General features: G+C 45.4%; 1 protein-coding gene across 9 annotated transcripts in view; it reads left to right on the plus strand.

Annotated features, from left to right (window-relative positions):
* Positions 1 to 2,808: 2,808 nt before the first annotated feature.
* The window catches only part of SLAMF6 (SLAM family member 6), a 28,745-nt gene continuing 8,173 nt past the window's right edge, over positions 2,809 to 23,380 (plus strand). For 4 of the 9 annotated variants that reach the window (XM_072759675.1, XM_072759676.1, XM_072759677.1 and 1 more), the window contains exons 1-2: positions 2,809 to 2,920; positions 21,519 to 21,842. In XM_072759675.1, coding sequence (XP_072615776.1) covers positions 2,872 to 2,920; positions 21,519 to 21,842 — 373 coding nt within the window. In that variant the 5' untranslated portion in view covers positions 2,809 to 2,871. The remainder of the gene's footprint in view (positions 2,921 to 21,518; positions 21,843 to 23,380) is intronic. The other 5 variants (XR_012001813.1, XR_012001815.1, XM_072759679.1 and 2 more) reach the window with 2 other exon arrangements.

Here is a 23,380-nt window from a genome sequence, read left to right on the forward strand (position 1 = left end):
CAAGGGAAAGCATTTCAGAAAAAAAGAGATTTTTTTTCATTCAAAAATTCCAGAGCTGGCAAATGGCCAACAGTGTCACTTACGAAATTCTAGGCAAGTGGGGAACAAGAAGGCATGGCTCACATACACGGGGAGCTCAAGAGGGCGTCTTTCGGGTATTTACACCCAGAGACAAATGATATCATTCAAGGCTCTCTCTCTCTCTCTCTCTCTCCTCCATGATTCTCATGATCTCCGCCCATCTGTGAGTGGCAACCTAATTCTTTTCTCCTACAAGCACCCCTAAGCCAGCATCTTTAAACCTTAGCAACGCGGATACAAAATCATATCTTTTAACACTCATATCAGATATAATAAACGACTCTAAAAATGTTTTGCTGTTAAAAAAAATGCTAACCGTCACCTGAGGTTTCAGCGAGCAGTAATCTTTTTGCTGGTGGAAGATCTTGCCTCCGTGTTGGGGGTTGTTGACGGATCAGGATGGTAGTTACTGAAGGGGGTGGAGGTGCAAGTTCTTAAAATAAGACCACAATAAAGTTTGCCACGTTGAGTGATACTTCCTTTCAGGAATGGTTTCTCTTTAATAGCATTTTACTCACGGTAGAACTTCTTTCAAAGTTCTTAATCCCTGCCCTGTTTTATCATCTTTGTTTACACCATATTCTAAACACTTTATTGTCATTTCGACAATCTTCACAGCATCCTCACCAGGAGTAGAATCCGTCTCAAAAAAAGAAAAAAAAAAGCATTTCCTCTGCTCATGCATAAGAAGCAACCCCTCATTCATTAACATTTCATCAAGAGATTGTAGCAATTCGGTCCCATTTTCAAGCTCCACTTCTGATTCTGGTTCTCTCGCTATTTCCACCAAATCTGCAGTCACTTCTTGAAGCCCCCAGAGACATCCATGAGGGCTGGCATCAGCTTCTTTCAATTCCTGTTAATGTTGATATTTTGACCTCTTCTCACCAACCGTGGATGTTCTGAATGACATCAAGTGTGATGAACCCTTTCCAGAAGATTTTCAATTGACTTTGCCCAGATCCGTCAGCAGAGTCATAATCAATGGCAGCCACGGCCTCACAAAAACGGATTTGTCAAATAATAAGACTAGAAAGTCAAAGTGATTCCTTGCTCCATGAGCCACAGAGAGGGTGTTGTGTCAACAGGCATGACAGCAACACTGATCTCATTGTCCATCTCCATCAGAGCCCTTGGGTGGCCACGCGCATGGTCAAGGAGCAGCAATATTTTGAAAACAATCTTTTTTCTGAGGAGCAGATCTCGACAGCAGACTTAAGACCTTCCGTAAACCATGTTGCAGACAGACGTGCTGTCATCCAGGCTTTGTTGTGTTATTTCTAGAGCCAAGGCTCTAGTAGATTTGGCATCATTCTCAAAGGCTCTGGGATTTTCAGAATGGTCAACGAGCACCGGCCTCAGCTCACAGTCACCAGCCGCATTAGGCCCTAGCAAGAGAGGCAGCCTGTCCTCTGAAGCTTGGAAGCCAGGCACTGACCTCTCCTCTCTCGCCAGGAAAGCCCTAGATACCTCCTCTTCCACTATAAGACTGCTGTGTTCACACTGCAAACCATGGGTTAGCTTGGCCACCTTCGGTGATTCCCTCAGCTAGATCTTTGGAGGACATGCTGCTTCATCTTGCACTTCCATGTTACAGAGACAGCTTCTTTCTCCTCGCCTCACAAACCAACCCCTGCTAGCTCCAGACTGTGCTCCCGCAGCTCCCCTCTCTCAGCCTTCACTGAATCCACAGAGCTCAGGCCTTGCTCTGGACTAGAAACTTCGGCTTAAGGGGATGTTATGGCTGCTTCAGTGTTCTGACCAGACCTCTCAGACTTGCTCCACATCTGTATCAGGCCATTTAGCTTTCTTCTCCTCCTTGTGTTCACTGGAGAAGCACTTTTAATTTCTTTTAGGAATGTTTCATTTGCCTTCACAACTTGGCTAACTATTCGGTGCCAGAGGCCTAGGCCTTCCCCCGTCTCTGCATTGGACATGTGTCCTCACTGGGCTTCATCGCCGCTAGGTTTCGATTTAAAGCAATGGATGTGTGATTCTTCCCTTCACCTGAACCCTTACAGGCCATTGCCGGGTTATTCACTGGCCTAATGTCAATACTGAGGGAGAGAGCGGCCGTCCGTGGAGCAATCAGCACACACGCGGTACCTACCAATTAAGTTCACCACCTTATATGGGTGTGGCTCATGGAGCCCCCCAAACAATTGTAATAGTAGCATCAAAGATCATGGATCAAAGATCACCATATAAATATGATAGTGAAAAAGTTTGGAATATTGCAAGAATTGCCAAAATGGCACGCAGCAAGGAAATGCTGGAAAAACAGCACTGATAGACTTGCGTGACCCAGGGTTGCCTCAACTCTTTAATTTGGAAAAAAACACTGTGTCTGCAACGCTGCACAAAGAAGAGTACAGCAAAACGAGGTACTCCTATAATGTTGGGGTGGCCCCACACTGTGAATGCAAGTAATGCCACTGAATTGAGCAGTAAAAACTGTAACTTCTAGGGCCGCCCGGGTGGCTCGGTGGTTGAGCATCCGTCTTCGGCCCAGGGTGTAACCCCGGGGTCCTGGGATCGGGTCCCACGTCGGGCTCCCTGCATGGAGCCTGCTTTTCCCTCTGCCTGTGTCTCTGCCTCTCTCTCTCTGTGTCTCTCACGAATGAATAAATAAAAATCTTTTTACAAAATCAAGCCCGCAGTGTGCAGGAAGAGGCGTGTGCCACTTCTGATAGGATGAGGAAGTTTTCGTAAGAGCACTTCCAGTCTGTGGCAGGCGGCACAGGCAGCCGGGCCAGCGGAGCCACCACAGCAGCCTGGGTGGCTGACAGCATGCTCTGGGTGCTCCCGCCGCTCCTGCTGCTCCTCCTCGTCCGGCCAGGTAACTGCCACCGCCGCCGCCTCGCAGCCACCGAGGGCCTCCTGGGCTTTGCGCAGCTTGCTCCATCTGAGTCACTTGGGCATACCGTCTGTCTGTCTGTCTGTCTGTGGTCTGTCTCTGCCGAGGGATGGAGGGATCAGGTGGGCCTGAGAAAGTGCCACCTCCTGTCGGTTAGCACACGACGTGCCCAAGCTCCCTCAGGGATCACGGCTCCACTTGTGTCCGCGTCCACGGGCAGCTCTGCAGGCGCAGGGAGGGAAGCTTTTCCTGAGAGCAGACTACCTGGGCCTGGGCCTGGGGTCAGCGTGCTGTGATGCAGGAGAGTGGCCCCTCCTGCCACTTGGCTCCTGTCTTGCTCTGTAACCTCAGGCAGGTGGCTTATTCTTCTTGAACCTCACGAACCTCGGTGAAAATACTGAACATCCACGGTTCGGTGGAACCGAAACTTCTGGGCACAGTTCAAACACCAGAAATAGATCTATTAGTTTTTGTTTACTCTGAAAAAAGATATCTCCCTTCCTCCGATGTAAATCAGGGTCTAGCCAGTCCAGCAGGACTCTCTGTGACCCAGAGAGAGGGGTCCTGGTTCCCCGCTGTCGGTCACATGGAAAGCACGAAGGATCCTGTCGTGTTTGGGGAACCACAGGTGGTTACTGGAGCCAGAGTATAGGATTCAGGGACAGATGGCCCAGGAGACAAGACAGGAAAGCTAGGCCAGAACTAGCTCAGGGTAGCGGATAAAAATAGCTGTCTTGTTTGAGGGTGTGTTCTGTTCCGGGCCCTGGGCCAGGTGCTGCGCACTCATTACATACATGAGCCTCAGCACAGGCCTCTGTGTTTGCACTGTATTGACCCTATTTTAAATGAGGCGCCAAGAGGATTTCAATAACTTGTCCAAATTGCATTAGCCAGCAGGTGGCAAGCTCTTGCAACAGTTCTGAGAAACAGTGACCGCTGACCAAGCACAGCAGTAGCAGAAGACAAAAGACAGAAGTGAGAGAGTCACCATGGATGTAGAATGAACTAGATTGACCGGCAACAGCATTGAGGGGAAAGCATTAGTTTTTTAGTTTCTGGGGACACTAGATCAGAGCAGGTGAAAAACCCTGTCCTTGCGGAGTTCACATTGTAGCAGGGAAACAAGATGAATAAGCGAAATGGCCTGTTGCACAAGGATAGGAGACAGGTGAGCGGAGCAGGGAAAGAGGGGGTGGAAAGGGCAGGGAACTTTCAGACAGAGCGGCCGAAGGTGACAAAGTTGGGTGACAAAGGGGATCGGAGGAGGTAGCAGCCATGGAGAAGGTGAGTTCAGTTTGGGATCTACTAATTTTAAGACATCAGTGTGCTACCCAGATTCCCGGAGAGCTCCTGGAGATTGAGGACTGCAGGCCGCAGGCTTGGAAGTCCTGGCGCCAACTAATGAACAAAGCCTAGGAGAAAGTGCAAGGAGGACAGAGCCAGGGGCTATAGCGTAACCCGCAGAAGGGGGGGTGGTGGCGGGATTTGTTCTATACTCAAGAGCCGCTCCCTGGCTTGGGGGTGAAGCCCCACAACTTTGCTTCCCTTTTACCTCCCGGCAAAATTCATTGTACCACCATGAAATGAAATATTCAGAATGTCCTCAGGTTACAAATCCCCTGCTCCTCCCCATTTCCATTGCTAGCTGTCACAGAGATCCTGTGAAATAGACACTGTCATTCCCACTTGGGGAAAAAAGGAAAGAAGCCATGTGACAGTTCAGTAACTTACTTCGTGTCACACAACTATGGGTTGGGGTGGCACCGCAGGCCGCGGCGCAGAAAAGGAGACGTTTGTGAATGCACTTGCAGTGTTCTGAGCGCAGGATGGGGGCAATGAGTGCCGAGGTTGGAAATCAGGGAGCCTGGCTCCGGGGTCTGTGCTCATAATCACCCGCTATGCTACTCATTATTACATAAATGTGTATATATAACTACACACACATACATATGTGTATGTATAAATGTATGTATATATGTGTGTGTATGTAATATATATACATAAATATATATATATTTATATATATAAAACTACAAAATGTGTGGCAAGGAAGAAAATCGGCAGGGTACCCTGAAACAAAAAAGAAAAAGCAAGGGGATCTGCTTTGAGTGGGGTCAGGCAAGTGCAAAGGTCCTCTGCTGGGAAGAGTTTGAGGAAGGGAAAGAGATCTGCTGTGGCAAGGATATGGCACAAATCAAATCAGTTTTGAAAAACAGTATGAAGGAAGATGACTCGTGCCATCCTACCATCTTCCCAGTTGGTCAGACACCATAACTTGCTGTTTTTTTTTTTTTTAAATTAACTGAAAAGATGAACCATGTTGAGAAATAATCCCAAGAGGTATAACTGAAATCAGGTATCATCATGCCCTGGAGAAAATGAATTGCATTTGTTTCTCCATTGTATCCTCTCTAGATGGGAACTTATCAAACAATAACATGCATTCAAATTACTAGGGAATCTTATGATACTGATTCTGAATGCAGACAAATATTCTGCATTTATTTTTTCAAGGTTTTATTTATTTATTCATGAGGGACATGGAGAGAGAGGCAGAGACACAGGCAGAGGGGGAAGCAGGCTCCCTGCGGGGAGCCCGACGTGGGACTTGATCCCGGGACCTGGGGATCATGCCCTGAGCCAAAGGCAGATGCTCAACCACTGAGCCACCCAAGTGCCCCACATTCTGCGTTTATAATAAGCTCCCTGGTAACCCCAGTATTGCTCTGTGAACCACACCTTGAGTAGCAAGGTTCTAGATTTCATGGAATTTTAGTCATATTGGGGTTGAAGGGAGGGAGAAATAAGAACTAATTCTTTGAGTACATTGGCCAGAAGCAGATGGGGGTATCCTTTTTTTTTTTTTAATTAATTTTTATTGGTGTTCAATTTACCAACATACAGAAAAACACCCAGTGCTCATCCCGTCAAGTGTCCACCTCAGTGCCCGTCACCCATTCCCCTCCAACACCCGCCCTCCTCCCCCCTTACACCACCCCTAGTTCGTTTCCCCGAGTTAGGAGTCTTTATGTTCTGTCTCCCTTCCTGATATTTCCCAACATTTCTTCTCCCTTCCTTTATATTCCCTTTCACTATTATTTATATTCCCCAAATGAATGAGAACATACACTGCTTGTCCTTCTCCGATTGACTTATTTCACTCAGCATAATACCCTCCAGTTCCATCCACGTTGAAGCAAATGGTGGGTATTTGTCGTTTCTAATTGCTGAGTAATATTCCATTGTATACATAAACCACATCTTCTTTATCCATTCATCTTTCGATGGACACCGAGGCTCCTTCCCCAGTTTGGCTATTGTGGCCATTGCTGATAGAAACATCGGGGTGCAGGTGTCCCGACGTTTCATTGCATCTGAATCTTTGGGGTAAATCCCCAACAGTGCAATTGCTGGGTCGTAGGGCAGGTCTATTTTTAACTCTTTGAGGAACCTCCACACAGTTTTCCAGAGTGGCTGCACCAGTTCACATTCAGATGGGGGTATCCTGATGTTGAGGAGAGAAGTGGTTGCAAGTGCAGGCAGAGCCCATACGGGGGAGCTAGCCATGTGATTCCGAGGTCCTGAGTCAAAAACTGGTTTCTGCGGAGACATAGAGACATCGTATCCAGTGGCTCCCTTCCCCGGAGCAGTGTCGGCTGCCTCTCTTACCAACCATCCACACCTTCCAAGGTTTGCAGTTGCTCCTTATTGTTCACTGCGGCAGGGAGTTGTTTTGCATTTTGACATTATCCTCAAGGACAACCGTGCCTTTCCACCTCTCAGAGTCTGAGGTCTGTCCCCATGTGTCCTCCAGCCTCCCACCCCCAAGGTGGGAATGGAGACACCTCAGCTGGGTCTCTCCATCTACAGGCAGACTTTCTTTCTTTCATAAAGGTGAAATTCACAAAACTTAAAATAATAACTTAAGTATATAATTCAGCGGCACTTAGCACATTCACAATGTTGTGCAACCACCGCTTTTATCGTTGCAAAACAGTTTATCACCCCGAAAGGAGACTATGTCTGTGAAGCAGGAATTTCCAATTTTGCCCTTCCCCTGACAACCCGCTGCCCCCTGGCAAGTACTAACTGGATTTTGTTCTGTGGGTTGACCTATTCTGGACATTTCATGTCAGTGAAATGGTACAACATGTGACCTTTGTGTCCGACTTTCTTCACTTAGTATAATGTTTTCAAGGTTCATTCATATTGTGTCACGTATCAGCACTTCACTTCTTCTTACTGTTCCATAATATTCCATTGTATATATGTACCACGTTTTATTTATCCACTCATCTATATAGATGAACACTTGGGTTATTTGCACTCTCTGGTCTCGTAAACGGTGCTGCGATGAAGTATTTGAGTACCTGTTTTCAATTCCAATCCAATTCTGGACCACATGATAATTCTATGATGAATCTTTTGGGGAGTTACTAAATAGTTTTCTATAGAGGCTGGTCCAGCTTACATTCTGACCAGCAAGGTAGGAGGGTTCTAATTTTTCCAGCACTTACCTTATTAATTACCGGTATTTCCTTTCCGATGTTGATGATGGTTATCATTATCCTGCAGTTGGTATTTAAAATGTTTCTTTTTCTGTGCCAGCAATTCACTATTTCACTTCTAAAAGATAGAATTCATAATTAGGCAGAAGCTTCTAGGAGTTTCCTGGGTCTAGGAGGTCTCAATGGTGACAAAATCCCTTCTCTAGTTTTGTTCTGCTTCTCATTCTTGAGGGGCATGGGGCAATGCATCATCTGTAGCTACTTCCTGCTGGATGTGGGCATTGTCGTGGGAATCATCAAAGATGCAAACCCTGTTTCTAGCTAGTCCTCGATATGAGGGCCACTGGGCTTAGCCCTGAGCTGTTCATACCCTGTGTGACTACTACCTGTAATTGTATGGCCTCTTGGTCACAAACTGTACCAAACAGTGAAGTACGCAGCTCCAAAAAGTAATGAGTAGCAGGATTATTAGTGACCCCAGGAAAGAAAGATTTGTAGTACTGGGTAGTGCTGTTTGATAGTCGCCCAGACTTAATCGGGAGATCCTCCTCTTTGGTTGAAGGTATGTAGTCAAGCCACCAGATCAAAGATTTTTTTTTTTTTAATATCGACTTCTACTTCAACTGAGGCATTATTACTCCAGGTACAACAGGAAGTATTAGTTACTCCACAGATCCCCTTCCTCCTGCTAACAGGTAGTCCAAACTGGCCTATTATCTCGTACTACGTTAACTAAGGAGCCAAGGACAATTTAAAAATTCTTGAGGGCATTGCCTGTATTTCCAGCCAACGTTTCTATTGTGGCAGATTCCTTAGGGTGGCTTCATGATATACAAAACCTCCCCAAGGGGCAGTTAATCTGATGGCCAACCCAGTGTTGGCCAGAATCAGTCCCAGGACCCTTTTCCCAATGGGAAGATTGAGAATGATTATGTAAGGTAATCCCCATGGGACTCATGAAGCTTACAGTATAGTGCCCAGGGAGCTGGGCATCACCAACACACGCATGAGCAACAGTGAGAAGTGCGGAGATAAAAATTCTAGCTGGAAATGAGTCTCTTGGGAGCCTGTGATGGGATGATCCACAAATAGAAGCATATCCTGGGGATGCGCAGGCCCAGTGAGCCTGCACTGAGTTAAACCGGTTAAACAATTCAGGGCCCCAGTTTGGAGATGCCATTGCCTGCAGGAGACAAAGGTCCACTCCACAAGACTGTGTAATTGATTGGACCTGTGGTTGCGTTTCCAGGGGCCTGATGACATAAATAGGTACGTCTCCAGCACCCCTTAGATTTGGTCAGTCTTGTCCGTGCCTTACATTGATTTTCCCACGTCCTTGTAGTGTTGTCACATCCCTTCACTGGGCACCAATGAGCTTCACTTGGAAAGCAATCCTCAGTGAGAATAACAGTAAGAGGGGCTGTAGAAGACGGGTCTCAGCTCTCTGCGCCTGTTTCAGGGGAACATCCACAGCAGGGCTCTGGCGCTGATGTACAATTGAGATATTGCACCCCCTCTCCTGGAATCAACAAGAGGGCAAGGGGGCATCTGGATGGCTCAGTTGATTAAACATCTACCTTTGGCTCAGGTCATGATCCTGGAGTCCTGGGATTAAGCCCCACATCCAGCACCGGCTCAGTGGGGAGTCTGCTTCTCCCTCTCCATCTCCCTCTACTCCTGCTCATGCTCTCCCTTGCTCTCACTCTCTCTCTCTCAAAGAAACAAATAAAATCTTAAAAAAAAAAAAAAAACAAGAGGGGTAAGATTTACATATAGAATTTCTTTATGGGAATGACCCAGCCATACAGCTATAGAAGGAGAATTTTTATCTCATTTTATTAAGTAATTTACTTATTTGAGAGAGAGAGAGACTAAAGAAAGAGAGAGAGCATGAATGGGAAGGGTAGTGGGAGAGGAAGAGAGAATCTCACGCTGAGCACAGAACCTGACTCAGGGCTCCAACTCACAATCCTGAGATCACAACCTGAGCCAAAACCAAGAGTCGATCACTGAACCCACTGAGCCACCCAGGTGCCCCTGGAAAGAGAATTTTTACAGGCATTCGAGGAGCCCATTAAAAAACTTACATCAGGGTCACTCTAGATTGGATGGTGTATGAGCCATCCAGTTTCAGTGTGTGAGCGTTGGAGACACACCCAACAGCCTTTTAGTTCAGTTCCCTCTGCGATGATTTTACTTAGAATCCCTAGGGAGTTCAGCTCCCAAGGGTGCTCTGCTGTGTGTGTAGCTCAAGATATTCCTAGAACTACTATGACAATAACGATATCCGGCACGTGCTCAGATTAAGGTCTCAAGGGCTGAAACACTCCTTAGCCTCTGGAACCTGGTGAACAGGGCAAAGAGGCCTCAAAAACTCTACATTTCATCATGCATTAGCAATGATCTGTGGCATTTATTACTGGACAGTCACAGAGAAAATGGTTTAACTTCTTCAAGGCAGCAAACAGCAAGACAGGAAACCAGAACAGCGGGGACTGTTTGGGACTGTCCCTGAGTGGACAGAAATCACTTTTCTACTCCGGAGTCAGGCATCCAAGACACTATCCCTTCTAGTTTTAAAGAAGAATACATGACCAACAGTAGGAGGTGGGGCCCTGTCCATATTGGGTATGGCTGATCCTGAGGTGACTCGCTTTTCCAAGTTTGGAGGTACACCCAAAGCCCAGGCTTATTGGGTGAAGCCTGATTTCAGTAGGTAGGGGGAGGCCAAAGAGCCAAGCGTACTTGCTGAATGCCTGCACCACTTGTTGGAGATGAAGCGTATGCTTAATGGACAGAGAAACCTCCAGGTCTGGGTGAGGAGGAGTGAGAGCCTTTAGGAACGAGCCTCCCATATGTCATTTTGAACTGGATAGGTTTTGGTTTAGCCGTTGGGCCAGCTTTTACCCTGATGGGAACTATTGGTAATAATTTTAGACAGTTTTGCTATGTTTCTGGGCACAGCGTCACCAGGGTCTTTTCGGGAGGGTTCTTTTAGCTTGTCCTGTCTTTCTAGAGGACTGAGGTCTCCAGGCACAGAGTGTAGCCTCCATTTGATGTCCAAAGCTCTGGCTACCCCAGAAATGACCTTTGGTTGAAAGCCGACCCATTATCACTTTGTAGTGACCTCAGTAATCCAAATCAGGGAAATCTCTCTTTATTTTTTTTTAAATTTTTTTTCTTGAGAGAGGGAGAGAGAGAGATGGGTGGGGGGGTGGAAACAGAGGGGGAGAGAGAGAGAATCCCAAGTAGGCTCCACGCTCAGTGCAGAGCCCAATGTGCAGACCCTGAATCATGACCTGAGCCAAAACCAAGAGTCAGACAGCCAACCGACTGAGCCACCCAGGCACCCAGGAGACATCTCTTCTGATAAGGCCTTTGATGACTTCATTTGCCTTTTCTGTCCTATAGGGAGAGGCCTCCAGCCATCCAGTGAATGTATCTATGATTACCAAGAGGCATTTGAAACTCCCAGGTGCCACTGGCATGACAGTAAAATCCATTTGCCCATCTTCCGCAGGCGGTGTCCCCTCCAATCTGAGTGGCCGCGGCTGAGGGCGGTACCAGGGGCCTGGTTTGTACCTTCTTTATCTGATAGTAGACACACTGGTTTGCTCTTCTTCTAATAATCTCTTTCATCCCTGGAATGTCTATGATCTCTGTTAACCATGGGCATAAAGCTTCTTTGCCGTAACGAGTTGAATTATGTGTGCTCCTAGGAACCCCCCAAACAGTTGGCTCGGGTGCCCCGACTTTCCCACTGCTCTTTGTCATCCAGCCTCTAATTAGCAGGGACCCCCATGAGCCCATTTTTGCCGCCTCCTCTGTTTGATCATGGGAGCAGGTAGGGGTGGACTGATAGAAAGGCAAGGGGGGGATTAGTGGCCGCTGAGAAATCTCCGCCAATCTAGAAGGCCTTTCCATGCCGGAGGGAGCTACTTCCCTGCATTACCTCTGAATTTCCTTTCTGGTGGCCCCCGGTGAACGCACCACTGCCACATCCCGGGGCTCGCACCCTGCTCCCAGCAGCCTGGGGACTTCTCTGCCTATATTTGATTTGCTTACTTCCAGCATTCAGCAGGGTCTTTCTTTGCAAAGGGCTCCGGGGGCATGGGTTACAGAGGACGTGTCTTCAGGATCAGTGTGAGCAGGCAGCACTTTACCTTGACCCGATTTAAAGCTCAGTTACGTCTACCTTTGGGGCGGAAGGGCCAGCCTCTTAGCACCCGCGAGAGGGATTAGGGACACCGTCCCGCAGCCTGCCCTTCTTGCCCATTCTCCATGAAAGCGCTGCCAGCCACCAACCAGCCTTCCTCTGCGTTGGACAGGGGTCGGCTTTGGGATGTCCGGGACTGGAGCGCCCGGCACCAATTACTTCTGGGCACCTGTGGGCAGCAGGTGGGTCAAGATCAGGAAGTAGGGTGGCTGGGTTTAAAGTGTGACATGGCTTCAGCAGTCACGGGCCGGGTGGGGGGTGCGGGGAGTGCTCCAGCAGCATGGCCTGGTGTTGCAGTGTTCTGGGTTGGGACAGCCACAGAGGTCCTCAGTTTCTGATAAAGCAGAGACCAGGTGTGGGGTTCAGACTGTTGCAGGCTGACCCATAGTTTTTCTCTGCCTCTTTTATCGAAAGGCATGAGGCTGCCACAGTTCTCAGGCGGGGAGTCCAACCGCTGGCCACCGTGACAGCTCTTCAGAGAAATAAACTGCCGCTCTCTTGAAGGGCCCAGCATTTGGGTTAACGCCCTCGCCACCACTCCTTGTCTCTCATGTACACATAAACCAAGTGGCCTTTCAAGGCCTGGTAATGCTACAGCCGGGGCTTCTATAAATAGGGTTTTAAGTCTACTGAAAGCTTGCTCGTATGCTTTATCCCACCCAGACAGGGAGGTCTCAGGTCCCCGAAGCTTATCATAAAGGGGTTTCATGGGACGCCCGGGTGGCTCAGTGGTTGAGTGTCTGCCTTTGGCTCAGGACGTGATCCCAGGATCTGGGATCAAGTCCCTCGTCAGGCTCCCTGCATGGAGCCTGCATCTCCCTCTGCCTGTGTCTCTGCTCTCTCTCTGTCTTTCATGAATGAATAAATAAATAAAGTCATTTAAAAAAAAATAAAAATAAAGAGGTTTCACAATTAGCCCAAAGTTAGGAACACAGATGCAGCAAACCCCAGCCATTCCCAAAAACCCACGCGATTGCTTATGGATCCTTGGTGGGGCTGTGGGGCTGGCTGACAGACTGTTTTTTCTTTCTTGGGGAAGGCCTTGTTGCCCCCTTAGAAACAATGAACCCCAAGCATTTTACAGTTTCCTGAGAAATTTGAGTCTTTTCTTTTGATACTTTATATATCCCTTGCTGACTAGGAAAATTTAACATGAATCTAGTATTTTTGTCAGAGTATCCTGAGTGAGGCTGGCTATTGGAACACCATCATACCTGGCATGACAGTACTCTTTTCCTGAGTTAATTCTTTTAAAGCTTGTTCTAGGATTTCTCCAGAGATAGTGGAGAATTTTTTAAAAATACTTGAGGTAAACCAGTCCAGCAGTATTGCTGTCTTGGGGAGGTGGGGCAAGGTCTTCCCACGCAAAGGGAAATAACTCTTGGGATTCAGAATCTAGTGTGCAGCAGAAAAAGGCCTTCTTTAAATATAACGCAGTGTAATACTTACTATTACTTGGCAAATTGGTTAATAGGATGTATGGATCGGGTGCTACAGGATAGCCTCATTAACAGCTTGGAGGCCTTGAACAAATCTCTTCCTTGCCCCCTGACTTTTAAAGGGGTACACAACTGGTGTATTGCATGGGGATCTGCACAGCCCGATCAACCCTTGCTCTAAGAATCTATGTGTTACCCAGAAGATCCCTTTTATAGTTTCTGGTTTTTAAAGCTGTTGCTTTACCCCAAATCTCTCTGCTTTAATTCCTCCATCACACATGTGGCGTTATGGGCATATCCCACTCATCCTTGTGCCAAGACCTCTGGGTTAACCTGGCTGAAAATACTTTGTGGAATCTCTCTTCCTTCAGATACTGGCAGACCTTGTAGTCGAGTCATGAGTTTAGGTCCCCAGTACCTGGACACGTGGATCTCTATCCTGTCCTGCTCCCACCTGATTAAGTCTCCCAATCTGGATAAAATGTCTCATTCTCCTAAAAGATGAACAAGACATTCTGGTGCAAAAAGAAAAGAGTACTTTAGTCCTTTCGATCCTATGGTCAGCATCTCCAGAAATCTTTTAGTTTCTCCTCCTCCTGACACTCCTTTTATGTTACATTTTATGTTAAAAAGGCTACCCTTTTGGGTGTTCGGCAGGGAGAAAGTGGCTCCAGTATTGAGCAAAAATTCAACCCACTCCCCTCCACTGCTAAGGTCACCCAGGGCTCCTCATGGGAAATGAGGATCTGATTACCCGAAGCTGGCCGGGGAACCCTATCACCCGATCACATCCCATCTTCGCTCAGGGGCAGCTGGGATGATTCGGTTTTGCCCATCCTCCTTTTGGGGGCGGTGTGAGCAATCCTGTTTCCATTGCCCTTCCTGTTTACAGTATGCACACTGACTGTAACCCAACTTGTCAGCGGCCTCTTGGTCCCACGGGTGGGGGGGGGCGGGGGGGCGGGGACACACCCACAATATCTTCCTTCCTGACCCTGGGTTACCTTGAGTGGCCTGGAGAACCACTCCCAGAAGGCAGTCTCCTTTCCGCTTTCTTGTCCTCTCTCCCGCCAACTCCCCCCACCCTCCCACCCCCCATTGAACACCCCAAAGATCTTCTGCTAGCTGAGTGGAGTCAGTGTCAGGACCTATGGCCAATTTTTGACGTTTTCTATGGATTTCTGGACCACTTTGAGATATGAACTCAGTATTAAGGACAACTTTGGCTGCCTTGGGCCATGAGGTCCCTATCTGTATGCCTTCTCAGACCATTCTGCAGCCCGAGAAGGTTGCTGGCTTTTCATTTGACCCTGTGAATCTCCCTCAAGTTGGACAAGTTTATAGGAGGTCTACTTACTTCTTGCATAGCTCTCAAAAGTAGGCTCCAGAAAAGCCCTATAAACCCTCTTCTTGGTCTATAGAGTTAGGATCCCACTGAGGGCCAGTTCCTGGCACTGCCTCTTCACTCTGTCTTCACTCACGACCCAGGCTGATAGTCCCTTTCAGATCCTTCTCTGACTTTTGCCATCACCACAGACTTTTCTTCTGCCTTCAGAAGGGTGGTTAGGAAAGCTTGGGTGTCCACCCAGACTGGACTGTGATAGACAACAGGCAGGAAATTTATGAATTCAACCAGACCAGCCCATAGTCCCCTGGGGTGCCTTCCAGGGGTCTGATGTTGAAAAGAGGACATGCACATCGATGAGATGTCTGTCGCCATTAGGTACCTGTCTTAATGGGAGTATTCCAGCCTCAGGCTTGAAGTAGGTACCTAATCTAGTAGTACCTTAATCCTGGTAATGGAGAAGACATCAGGGACTGCTTGGGGGGTGTTAATGAGAAACTGGGGGTTAGCCCCGATGGGGTTGGAGGAATTGTGGTCTGGGTGTCACTAAGGATCTGGGTACCTGGGAAATAAGGCAGAAGTATATTACGACTTAATAGCTGACTTGGAAATGTAAAAGTGATTTGAGGTGAGTGCTTGCTAGCTTTATGTCCTCTGACTTAAAAGAATAGTTCTTCATCAGATGGAGGTTTTCTTTTTTTTAAGATTTTGTTTATTTATTTGAGAGAGAAAGACAGAGATAACGACCCTTTACTGTACAAATGCCTTTTCTTTTGGTATAGCCCCAGTAATTTAAATGTACTTTTGTTTGCCTTGTCAAAGGGTTAGGAAAATATTTCTATGGCTGATGTCAAAGAGATTACCGCTTCTATTTTCTTCTAGGAATTTTATGGTTTCAGGTCTCACATTTAGGTCTTTAATCCATTTTGAGTTTATTTTTGTGTGTGGTGTAAGAAAGTGGCCCAGTTTCATTGTTTGGCATGTAGTTGTCCAGTTTTCCCAAAATAATTTGTTGAAGAGACTGTCTTTTCCCTCATCGTATATTCTTGTCTCCTTTGTGGAAAATTAATTGACCATATAACTGTGGTTTTCTTTCTGGGCTCTCTAGTCTGTTCCATTGATCTATGTGTCTATTTTGTGCCAGTGCCATGCTGTTTCGATTACTACAGCTTTGTGGTATATCTTTAAGTCTGAAATTGTGATTCCTCCAGCTTTGTTCCTCTTTTTCAAGCTTGCTTTGGCTATTTGGGTTTTTTTTGTGGTTCCGTACAAATTCTAGGGTTTCTTGTTCTAATCTTTGAAAAACGCTGTTGATAGCATCTCTCTTTTGATAGAGACTGCATTAAATGTGTAGATAAGCAGGCTCCTTTTACTGGGGTCTGGGATGAATATTCAGAGAGGAATGTCCTCATCATCGCATGGAACGGGCAGACATATGGTTGCACATGCACACTCAGAAACATGCCTATATGTACATTGTATGTTATGCTAATGAGCCTTATGCTCGCCCAGGGCAGGGATCTTAACATTATGATGAATCTGAGGCAACTCTTAGGCACTTTATGAGTCATCTGCCCAGGCATGTCCTGGGGGGATGGTAGGGAGGGTCCTACTCAAAATATTTCTTTTCTGGTTCCAGTAATTCTTTAGTTAGTTTCTAAAAGATAAAACTGATAGCTAGCAGTAGCTTTGAGGAATCTCTTGAGTTGAGGGGTTCTCACTGGTGACCAAATCGTATCCCCTAGGCCCTGAAGCAGCTCTCCTGGTCTTCTTTGTCCTAAGCAAAGTGCCTCAAGCCTTTTTCTTTCTTTAAACCTTCAGGAGCCTCCACCTTCTCCTTCCCCTGCTTTGTCTCTTCTTCTGTTGCAGACTCCTTTCTCCTCCCTCTGTACTAAAGCAGACTCCCCACAGATGTAAGCAAAGAGATATTTGAGCCCATCCTGGAAGTATAAATAGGAGCTCACCAGGTGGAAAAGGCAAGAAAGGGCATTTCAGGCAAAGGAAACAACAGAGCAGTGAAAGAGCAGGGCATTCTTGGAAGAATCACAAATAAAGGTGCTAAGGGTACTTCTTGTTTTTATTCAAAACCTTGCTACCATGTTGTCTCCTTTGTGAAGTGTTCCCTGACAAGCCCCGACAATTCCGGCCCCTGATGCCCAGTCCTTTGTGTCCCATAGAGCACACAACTACACTGATTCAACATTTATGAGCTAGAAATTGTGCTAAGTGTTAGGGATACAGAAATAATAAGCATAATCCCTATCGTCAATATTCTGGAATTGAGAGGAAGCAATCTCATAATTAAAACAAAAAGAAAGAAGGATTTGGTGTTGAGTGCACCAGGAACAAGACAAGGCAGAGGTCAACCCCATCTGAGCTCAAGGGCTAGCTCACTGCACCGAAACTACAACCTTACCTGTCAGGCTCTTCTTCCACATGGTGAGCCCAGAGGACCCATTTCCTATTCATATTCCCCATCCTTAGCCTTGAAGTTGGTTCATAAAAGGGACCTAATACATATGATCTGAATGCCATGGTATCTAAGACTTCACTCACTGAACTAGCCTAGAACTAAGCAAATGGTAGAAAGGATGACTTGTTAAATGAATAATTGCAATCTATAAAAAAACAAAGGAGACTTCAAAGAATGTGCTAGGCAGGGAGGCAATAGTTCCTGGGGAGTCCTTGGGCCCCAGGGTATGTGCAGAACCCTTAAAAAGAGAAATATTCCTTAATATCCTGGACAGAGAACCTCCAAGAGAAAGAATGGAGTGTCCTCATCAAATACTCATTGGATAAAAAGTATGTGCCTATACAAACACTGTTCAAGAGTGATCACACAATAAAAAAGACACAAAAATCTTTGCTCTCATGGAGCTTGCATTCTAGTGGAAGGGAGAGAGAATATTAAAAAAAAAAAAGAAAATACAAATATAAAGTATATTAGATGATTAGTATTACAGAGAAAAATAAACTAAAAGGCAGCTGAATGTACAAGGATGGGAATGCAGGCTGGGGCAGCCACTCTGGAAACCAGTATGGAGGCTCCTCAAAAAGTTAAAAATAGAGCTACTCTATGACCCGGCAATTACACTACTAGGTATTTATCCAAAGGACACAAACATAGTGATTCAAAGGGGCACCTGCACGCCAATGTTTATAGCAGGAGTGTCCACAGTACCCAAACTATGGAAAGAGCCCCAATATCCACCAACAGATGAATCGATAACAAAGATGTGGTACATATATACAATGGAATACTACTCACCCATCAAAAAGAATGAAATCTTGCCATTTGCAACAATGTGGATGGAACGAGAGGGTATTCTACTAAGGGAAATAAGACAGTCAGGAAAAGGCAAATACCATAGATTTCATTCATATGTGGAATTTAAGAAACAAAACATGAACATAGGGGAAGGAAGGAAAAATAAAATAAGATAAAAATAGAGAGGGAGACAAATCATAAAAGACTTTTACCTCTCAGTAACAAACTGAGGGTCTCTGGAGGGCAGGTGGGTGGAGGATGGGGTAATTGAGTGATGGGCATTAAGGAGGACACTTGATGGAATGAGCACTGGGCGTTATATGGAACTGATGAATCACTAAGTTCTACCCCTGAAACAATAATATGGTAACTAAATTGAATTTAAATTTTTTAAAAAGGCAGTTGAATGTATAAGAGTGAGGGCTGGGGATGAGGAAAGAGTGGCCCTCTTTGAGAGGGAATGTGTGCATTAAATACCTTTTGGAGTTTTTTTTTTTTTTTTAAGTGAGCTACTGCACACCTGGGAGAAGTGCTTCCAGACAGAGGGCACTGCCAGTGTACAAGCCCTAGTCTATTCAAAAAATAGCCAGGCCGGCATAGTTTGAGCAAAATGAACCAGTCTGGGGACAGTGATAGGAAATTAGGTCACAGAGATCAAAATAAGCAAATCATTTTGATCCTTATAGGCCATTGTAACTGTTTTGGTTTGATTTGAGTTTTGTTTTTGTTCCAACATTTTTATCTGAAATATAACACACAGCGACTTTCTCCATAGTTTGGCTACTGTGGACACTGCTGCTATAAACATTGGCGTGCAGGTGCCCCTTTGAATCACTATGTTTGTATCCTTTGGATAAATACCCAGTAGTGTAATTGCTGGGTCATAGGGTCACTCTATTTTTGACTTTTTGAGGAGCCTTCACACTGTTTTCCAGAGTGGCTGCACCAGCTTGCATTCCCACCAGCGGTATTGGATTCCCCTTTCTCCACATCCTCGCCAACATCTGTTGTTTCCTAATTTGTTAATTTTAGCCACTCTGACAGATGTGAAGTGGTATCTCTTTGTGGTTTTGACTTGTACTTCCCTGACACCACGTGATTTTGAGCATTTCTTCATGTCTGTTGGCCATATGTAGGTCTTCTTTTGAGAAATGTCTGTTCATGTCTTCTGCCCATTTCTTGACTCGGTTATTTGGTTTTTGGGTGTTGAGTTTCGTAAGTTCTTTATAGATTTTGGTTACTAGCCCTTTATCTGATAAGACACTTGCAAATATCTTCTCCCACTCCGTAGGTTGCCTTTTAGTTTTGTTGACTGTTTCCTTTGCTGTGCAAAAGCTTTTTATCTTGATGAAGTCCCAATAGTTCATTTTTGCTTTTATTTCCCTTGCCTTTGAAGATGTGTCTACCAAGAAGTTGCTGTGGCCATGGTTGAAGAGGTTGCTATCTATGTTCTCTTCTAGGATTTTGATGAATTCCTGTCTCACATTTAGGTCTTTCATCCATTTTGAGTTTCTTTTTGTGTATGGTGTAAGAAAATGGTTCAGTTTCATTCTTCTGCAAGATGTCCACCAACAGATGAGTGGATGAAAAAGATGTGGTGTATATACAGTGTAATATTACCCAGCCAACAAAAACAATGAAATCTTGCCATTTGCAACAACATGGATGAAACTAGACGGTATTATGCTAAGTGAAATAAGTCAATCAGAGAAAGACAATTATATGATTTCATTCGTGTGTGAAATTTGAGAAACAAAACAGATGATCATAGGGGAGGGGAAAGAAAAATAAAATAGGACAAAATCAGAGAGGGAGACAAACCATGAGACTCTTAACTCTAGGGAACAAACTGAGGGTTGCTGGAGGGGAGGGGAGTCGGGAGGTGGGATAACTGGGTGATGAGCATTAAGGAGGACACTTGATGTAATGAGCCCTGGGTGTTATACTGATGAATCACTAAACTCTACCTCTGAAACTATAATACACTATATGTTAATTAATTGCATTTAAATTTTTAAAAAGAAAAGAAATATAACACACAATAAGAAAACTGTACAAATCCTAAGTGTGAACTCAATCAATTATCATAAAATGAATAAATCTGTGTATCCAGGCACAGGTCAAGGAATAGAACATTAGCAGCACCCCAGAATTCCCTGTTTATGCTTCTTCCTACCTACCCTCTCCCTCCTCCTCAAAGGTAACCACTGTTCTGACTTCTAGCAGCAGATTTGTTTTGCCTGTTTTAAAACTTTTAATAAATGGAACCAGTAATAAAAAATAAAAGCAAATTAAATCTTTGCTCAAGATTTTGCTTGTGATATTCATCCATGTGGTTCCTGGAGGGTACAAGGGTTAAGATGACAAATAAGGTCACATTAAACTCCTGATGGGAAAGACGGGGTACAGAGGATAACTGCTGCCAGTGTCCCTGTGCCTAGCATCCACATGACAATCCAGGAAGGAGAAAGGAAACATGAGCTCACCCAGGAGCTGAGCATCAGGCTCTCAAAAGATATTTCCTCCCAGCTCAGATCTTCTCCTAAGAAGTAAGAGATACGAAGAGGGTTGGGGCCATGATTGCATTTATTTCTTCACTGATTCACTCAAACCTTTCCAGGTCCTACTTCATGTTAGGCACAATACTGAGATACAAAGAAAATTAAGGCATGGTCAGTTAGACAAACGAGCAAACAGGACTATAAAATAGTGTGGTAAGTGCTAAGTTTCTGCCAAAGATGTTAAGGAAGCATCGTCTTTAAGAATCGTTATGACTATTTCACCTCTTTTTGCTCAAACATTAATAGCTCCGATATAGACTCATGAGATTATGGCCATTATCTGTTTCTTTGAAATTATGTTTATTACTTTTTTAAGTTGGTTTATATATTTTAGATATATATATAGAGAGAGACCGTGTGTGAGCAGGGGGAGGGGCAAAGGGAGAGAATCCTCAAGCAGACTGACTGCCTGCTGAGCACAGAGCTGAGATAATGATCTGAGCCAAAATCCACAGACACTCATCCAAATGAACCTCCCAAGTGCCCCTTATAGTTACTGTTTTTATATCGATCAGTTTTATCCCCTCAGTTGGGCTAAAGTCATTTTGAGAATAGGAAAGATGTCTTCTGGTATCACAAAAAGAGCACAAGGGAGCTGAAGTCAAAATAGTTGGGTTTGAATCCTGACTCTTGTTCTTTATCTGTACAAGGCTGGGAGAATGAATTAAACTCTCTATGCCTCAGTTCCTTTATCTATAAATGGAGATAGTAGTATCCACCCTAACTGCCTCCCAGAATTATATCAGCATCAAAAGAAATAATGAATAAGAAGAGCTGTAAATTCTTATTATCAGTCCAGTCCTCTAAACCCCACAATCCTACTTCTTTGGACATAGTAGGTAATCAGTAAGTATTAAACTTTCATTAAACTTCATCAGCAAAGACTTGTGGTTTTGGAGCCAGTGCCAGGGAGTAGATGCAGTTTCCTGTCCCTGTCATACCCAGAGAACTCAGATGCTGGAATCAGATATTGTGGCCATGACCTAGGAGTGACTGGCCACTGTGAGAGGGTGGACTGAGCCAGAACCATCTGAACCACCTGCCTATTATCCAAGAACGCCACACATTTTTGGGGGGATGATTGTCCACTTCAAAACTTCTCCTAACCCCTTTCTCTCCTCCTCATTATCTCTGGGCTTTAGTATCAGAAGGTTCTAACAGGCAGGCAATTAGGGGAAAGGGTGCGGGTGGCAGGGAATGGGGAGAAGGGGTGGTGATAGCAGCTTCCGCTCTGTGCTTACAGGGAACACAGCTTCACAAGACAGCTCAAACCCACAAACGATGAATGGGATTCTGGGGGAGTCGGTAACTCTTTCCCCAAAGCTTCCTGTAGGGGAAGATATTCAGTCCATCACCTGGATTCACAGCGGAAGATCTCTCATCATCATACTGCCAAAAGTTGAACAGGTCTTAGTGACTGATCCAAAATGGAAACATCGACTGCAATCCTTGGAGAACTACTCCTTACGACTCAGCAACCTGACAATGGAAGACGCAGGACTTTACTGTGCCCAGATAACCATATCAACAGCTTCAGAGCTTTCCTGTTATACTCTGAAGATCTTCAGTGAGTCAAAGTGTGGGGTTTAATTGTGTATGGACTGAAAGTTATCATGTATGTCAGATCCTATGTGAGAGCAAGTATACACTGTAGCCTAGTGGTGAAGAGGCTGGGATTTGCACTCAGACTGAGGTCTGGCAGTAAGGCACATCAATGGCGTTGCTCAGCCAGATAGTGACAGAGTGGAGAAGAGGACCTACATCTTGTGACTCCTGGCCCCAAATCACATCACTCTCACACACCAAAATAGTCCCTCTCGGGGCACCTGGGTGGCTCGCTCAGTTGAGTGTCTACCTTAGGCCTGGGTCTTGATTCTGGGGTCCTAGGATGGAGCCCCACGTGGGGGGGGTCCCTGCTCAGTGGGGAGCCTGCTTCTCCCCCTCCCTCTGCCTGCTGCTCCCCCTATTTGTGTTCTCTCTCTTCCTCTCTCTTTCTGTCAAATAAATAAATAAAATCTTTAAAAAATAAAAACAGATAATAAAATAGTCCCTCTCGACTATATGTGTAATGGAAGTAACAGACGTGACTAACTATGACTCTATTACCTTGAGCATTACGTGTATCTGTAGTATAATCTTCACAGCAGCTCCATGAGGCAGGTAATACCCTTATCCCTGAGGCTTCCAGTCAGTCCCAGCAACCTGCCTACAGTCATGGAGACAGTAGGCGGGAGAGCACCTGGCATGATACCTCCCTTTACACAAAAGCCAGTCTGGCCCCATGGAGTGATCAGTGTTGAGAACGGTGGTCTACCTAGAAAGTGCTCTATGAGGATGAGCTGATAATAAGAAAGATCTTTTCTATCAAGGTTATTTAATTTCTGACAATATGGCTCATGACGTCCATGAGACAGCTTATGATTCAGTATTAGGGAAAAAAATCCTTCTAGCAATCAGTGATGTTCAGAGATACCATGAATGACTTTAAAATAATCACTTAGTAGAAATGTTGTCCAGAAGATTCAAGCACTCAACTGCCAACTTTAAATGCCACCAAGATTCTGTAATTCTTATCCACTCCAGAACCCAAGGCATCTAAAATTCACCCAGAGTCCTTTGGGTTAAGACATGGAATCTAAAAAAGCACTTTAGTTAAAATAAAATGTCACCACAAATAGGTTACATGTGAACCTTTAGAATCCCCTGGATATTTAGCAGATGTACCATGTTAGATTGGTCATAGTTATGTCCCTGAATGAATAAGACACAGAACAGGTAAATATAATGGGAAAGAGAGATTGTCTAGAAAGGTCTGCCATGGGGATTCCAACCAAAGGGGCAAAAATCACCCTGGGGCAGTGCATCAGTTTCCTGAGGTTGCCAAAAGAAAACACCACAAATTTGGTGGCTTAACAAAACAGAAATTTTATTCTCTCACAATTCCAGAGGCCAAAAGTCCAAAATCAAGGTGTGGGCGGTGCCACAGTCCCTTGGAAGGCTCTATAAGCCAATCTGTCGTGTCTTCCCACTTCTGGGTGCTGTTGTCATTCCTTGGTGTTTGCTGGCCTGTGGCTGCATCACACCAGTCTCCGCCTCCTCCTTTCC

The sequence above is a fragment of the Vulpes vulpes genome, chromosome 5, assembly GCF_048418805.1.
Source record: "Vulpes vulpes isolate BD-2025 chromosome 5, VulVul3, whole genome shotgun sequence".
Classification (NCBI taxonomy): domain Eukaryota; kingdom Metazoa; phylum Chordata; class Mammalia; order Carnivora; family Canidae; genus Vulpes; species Vulpes vulpes.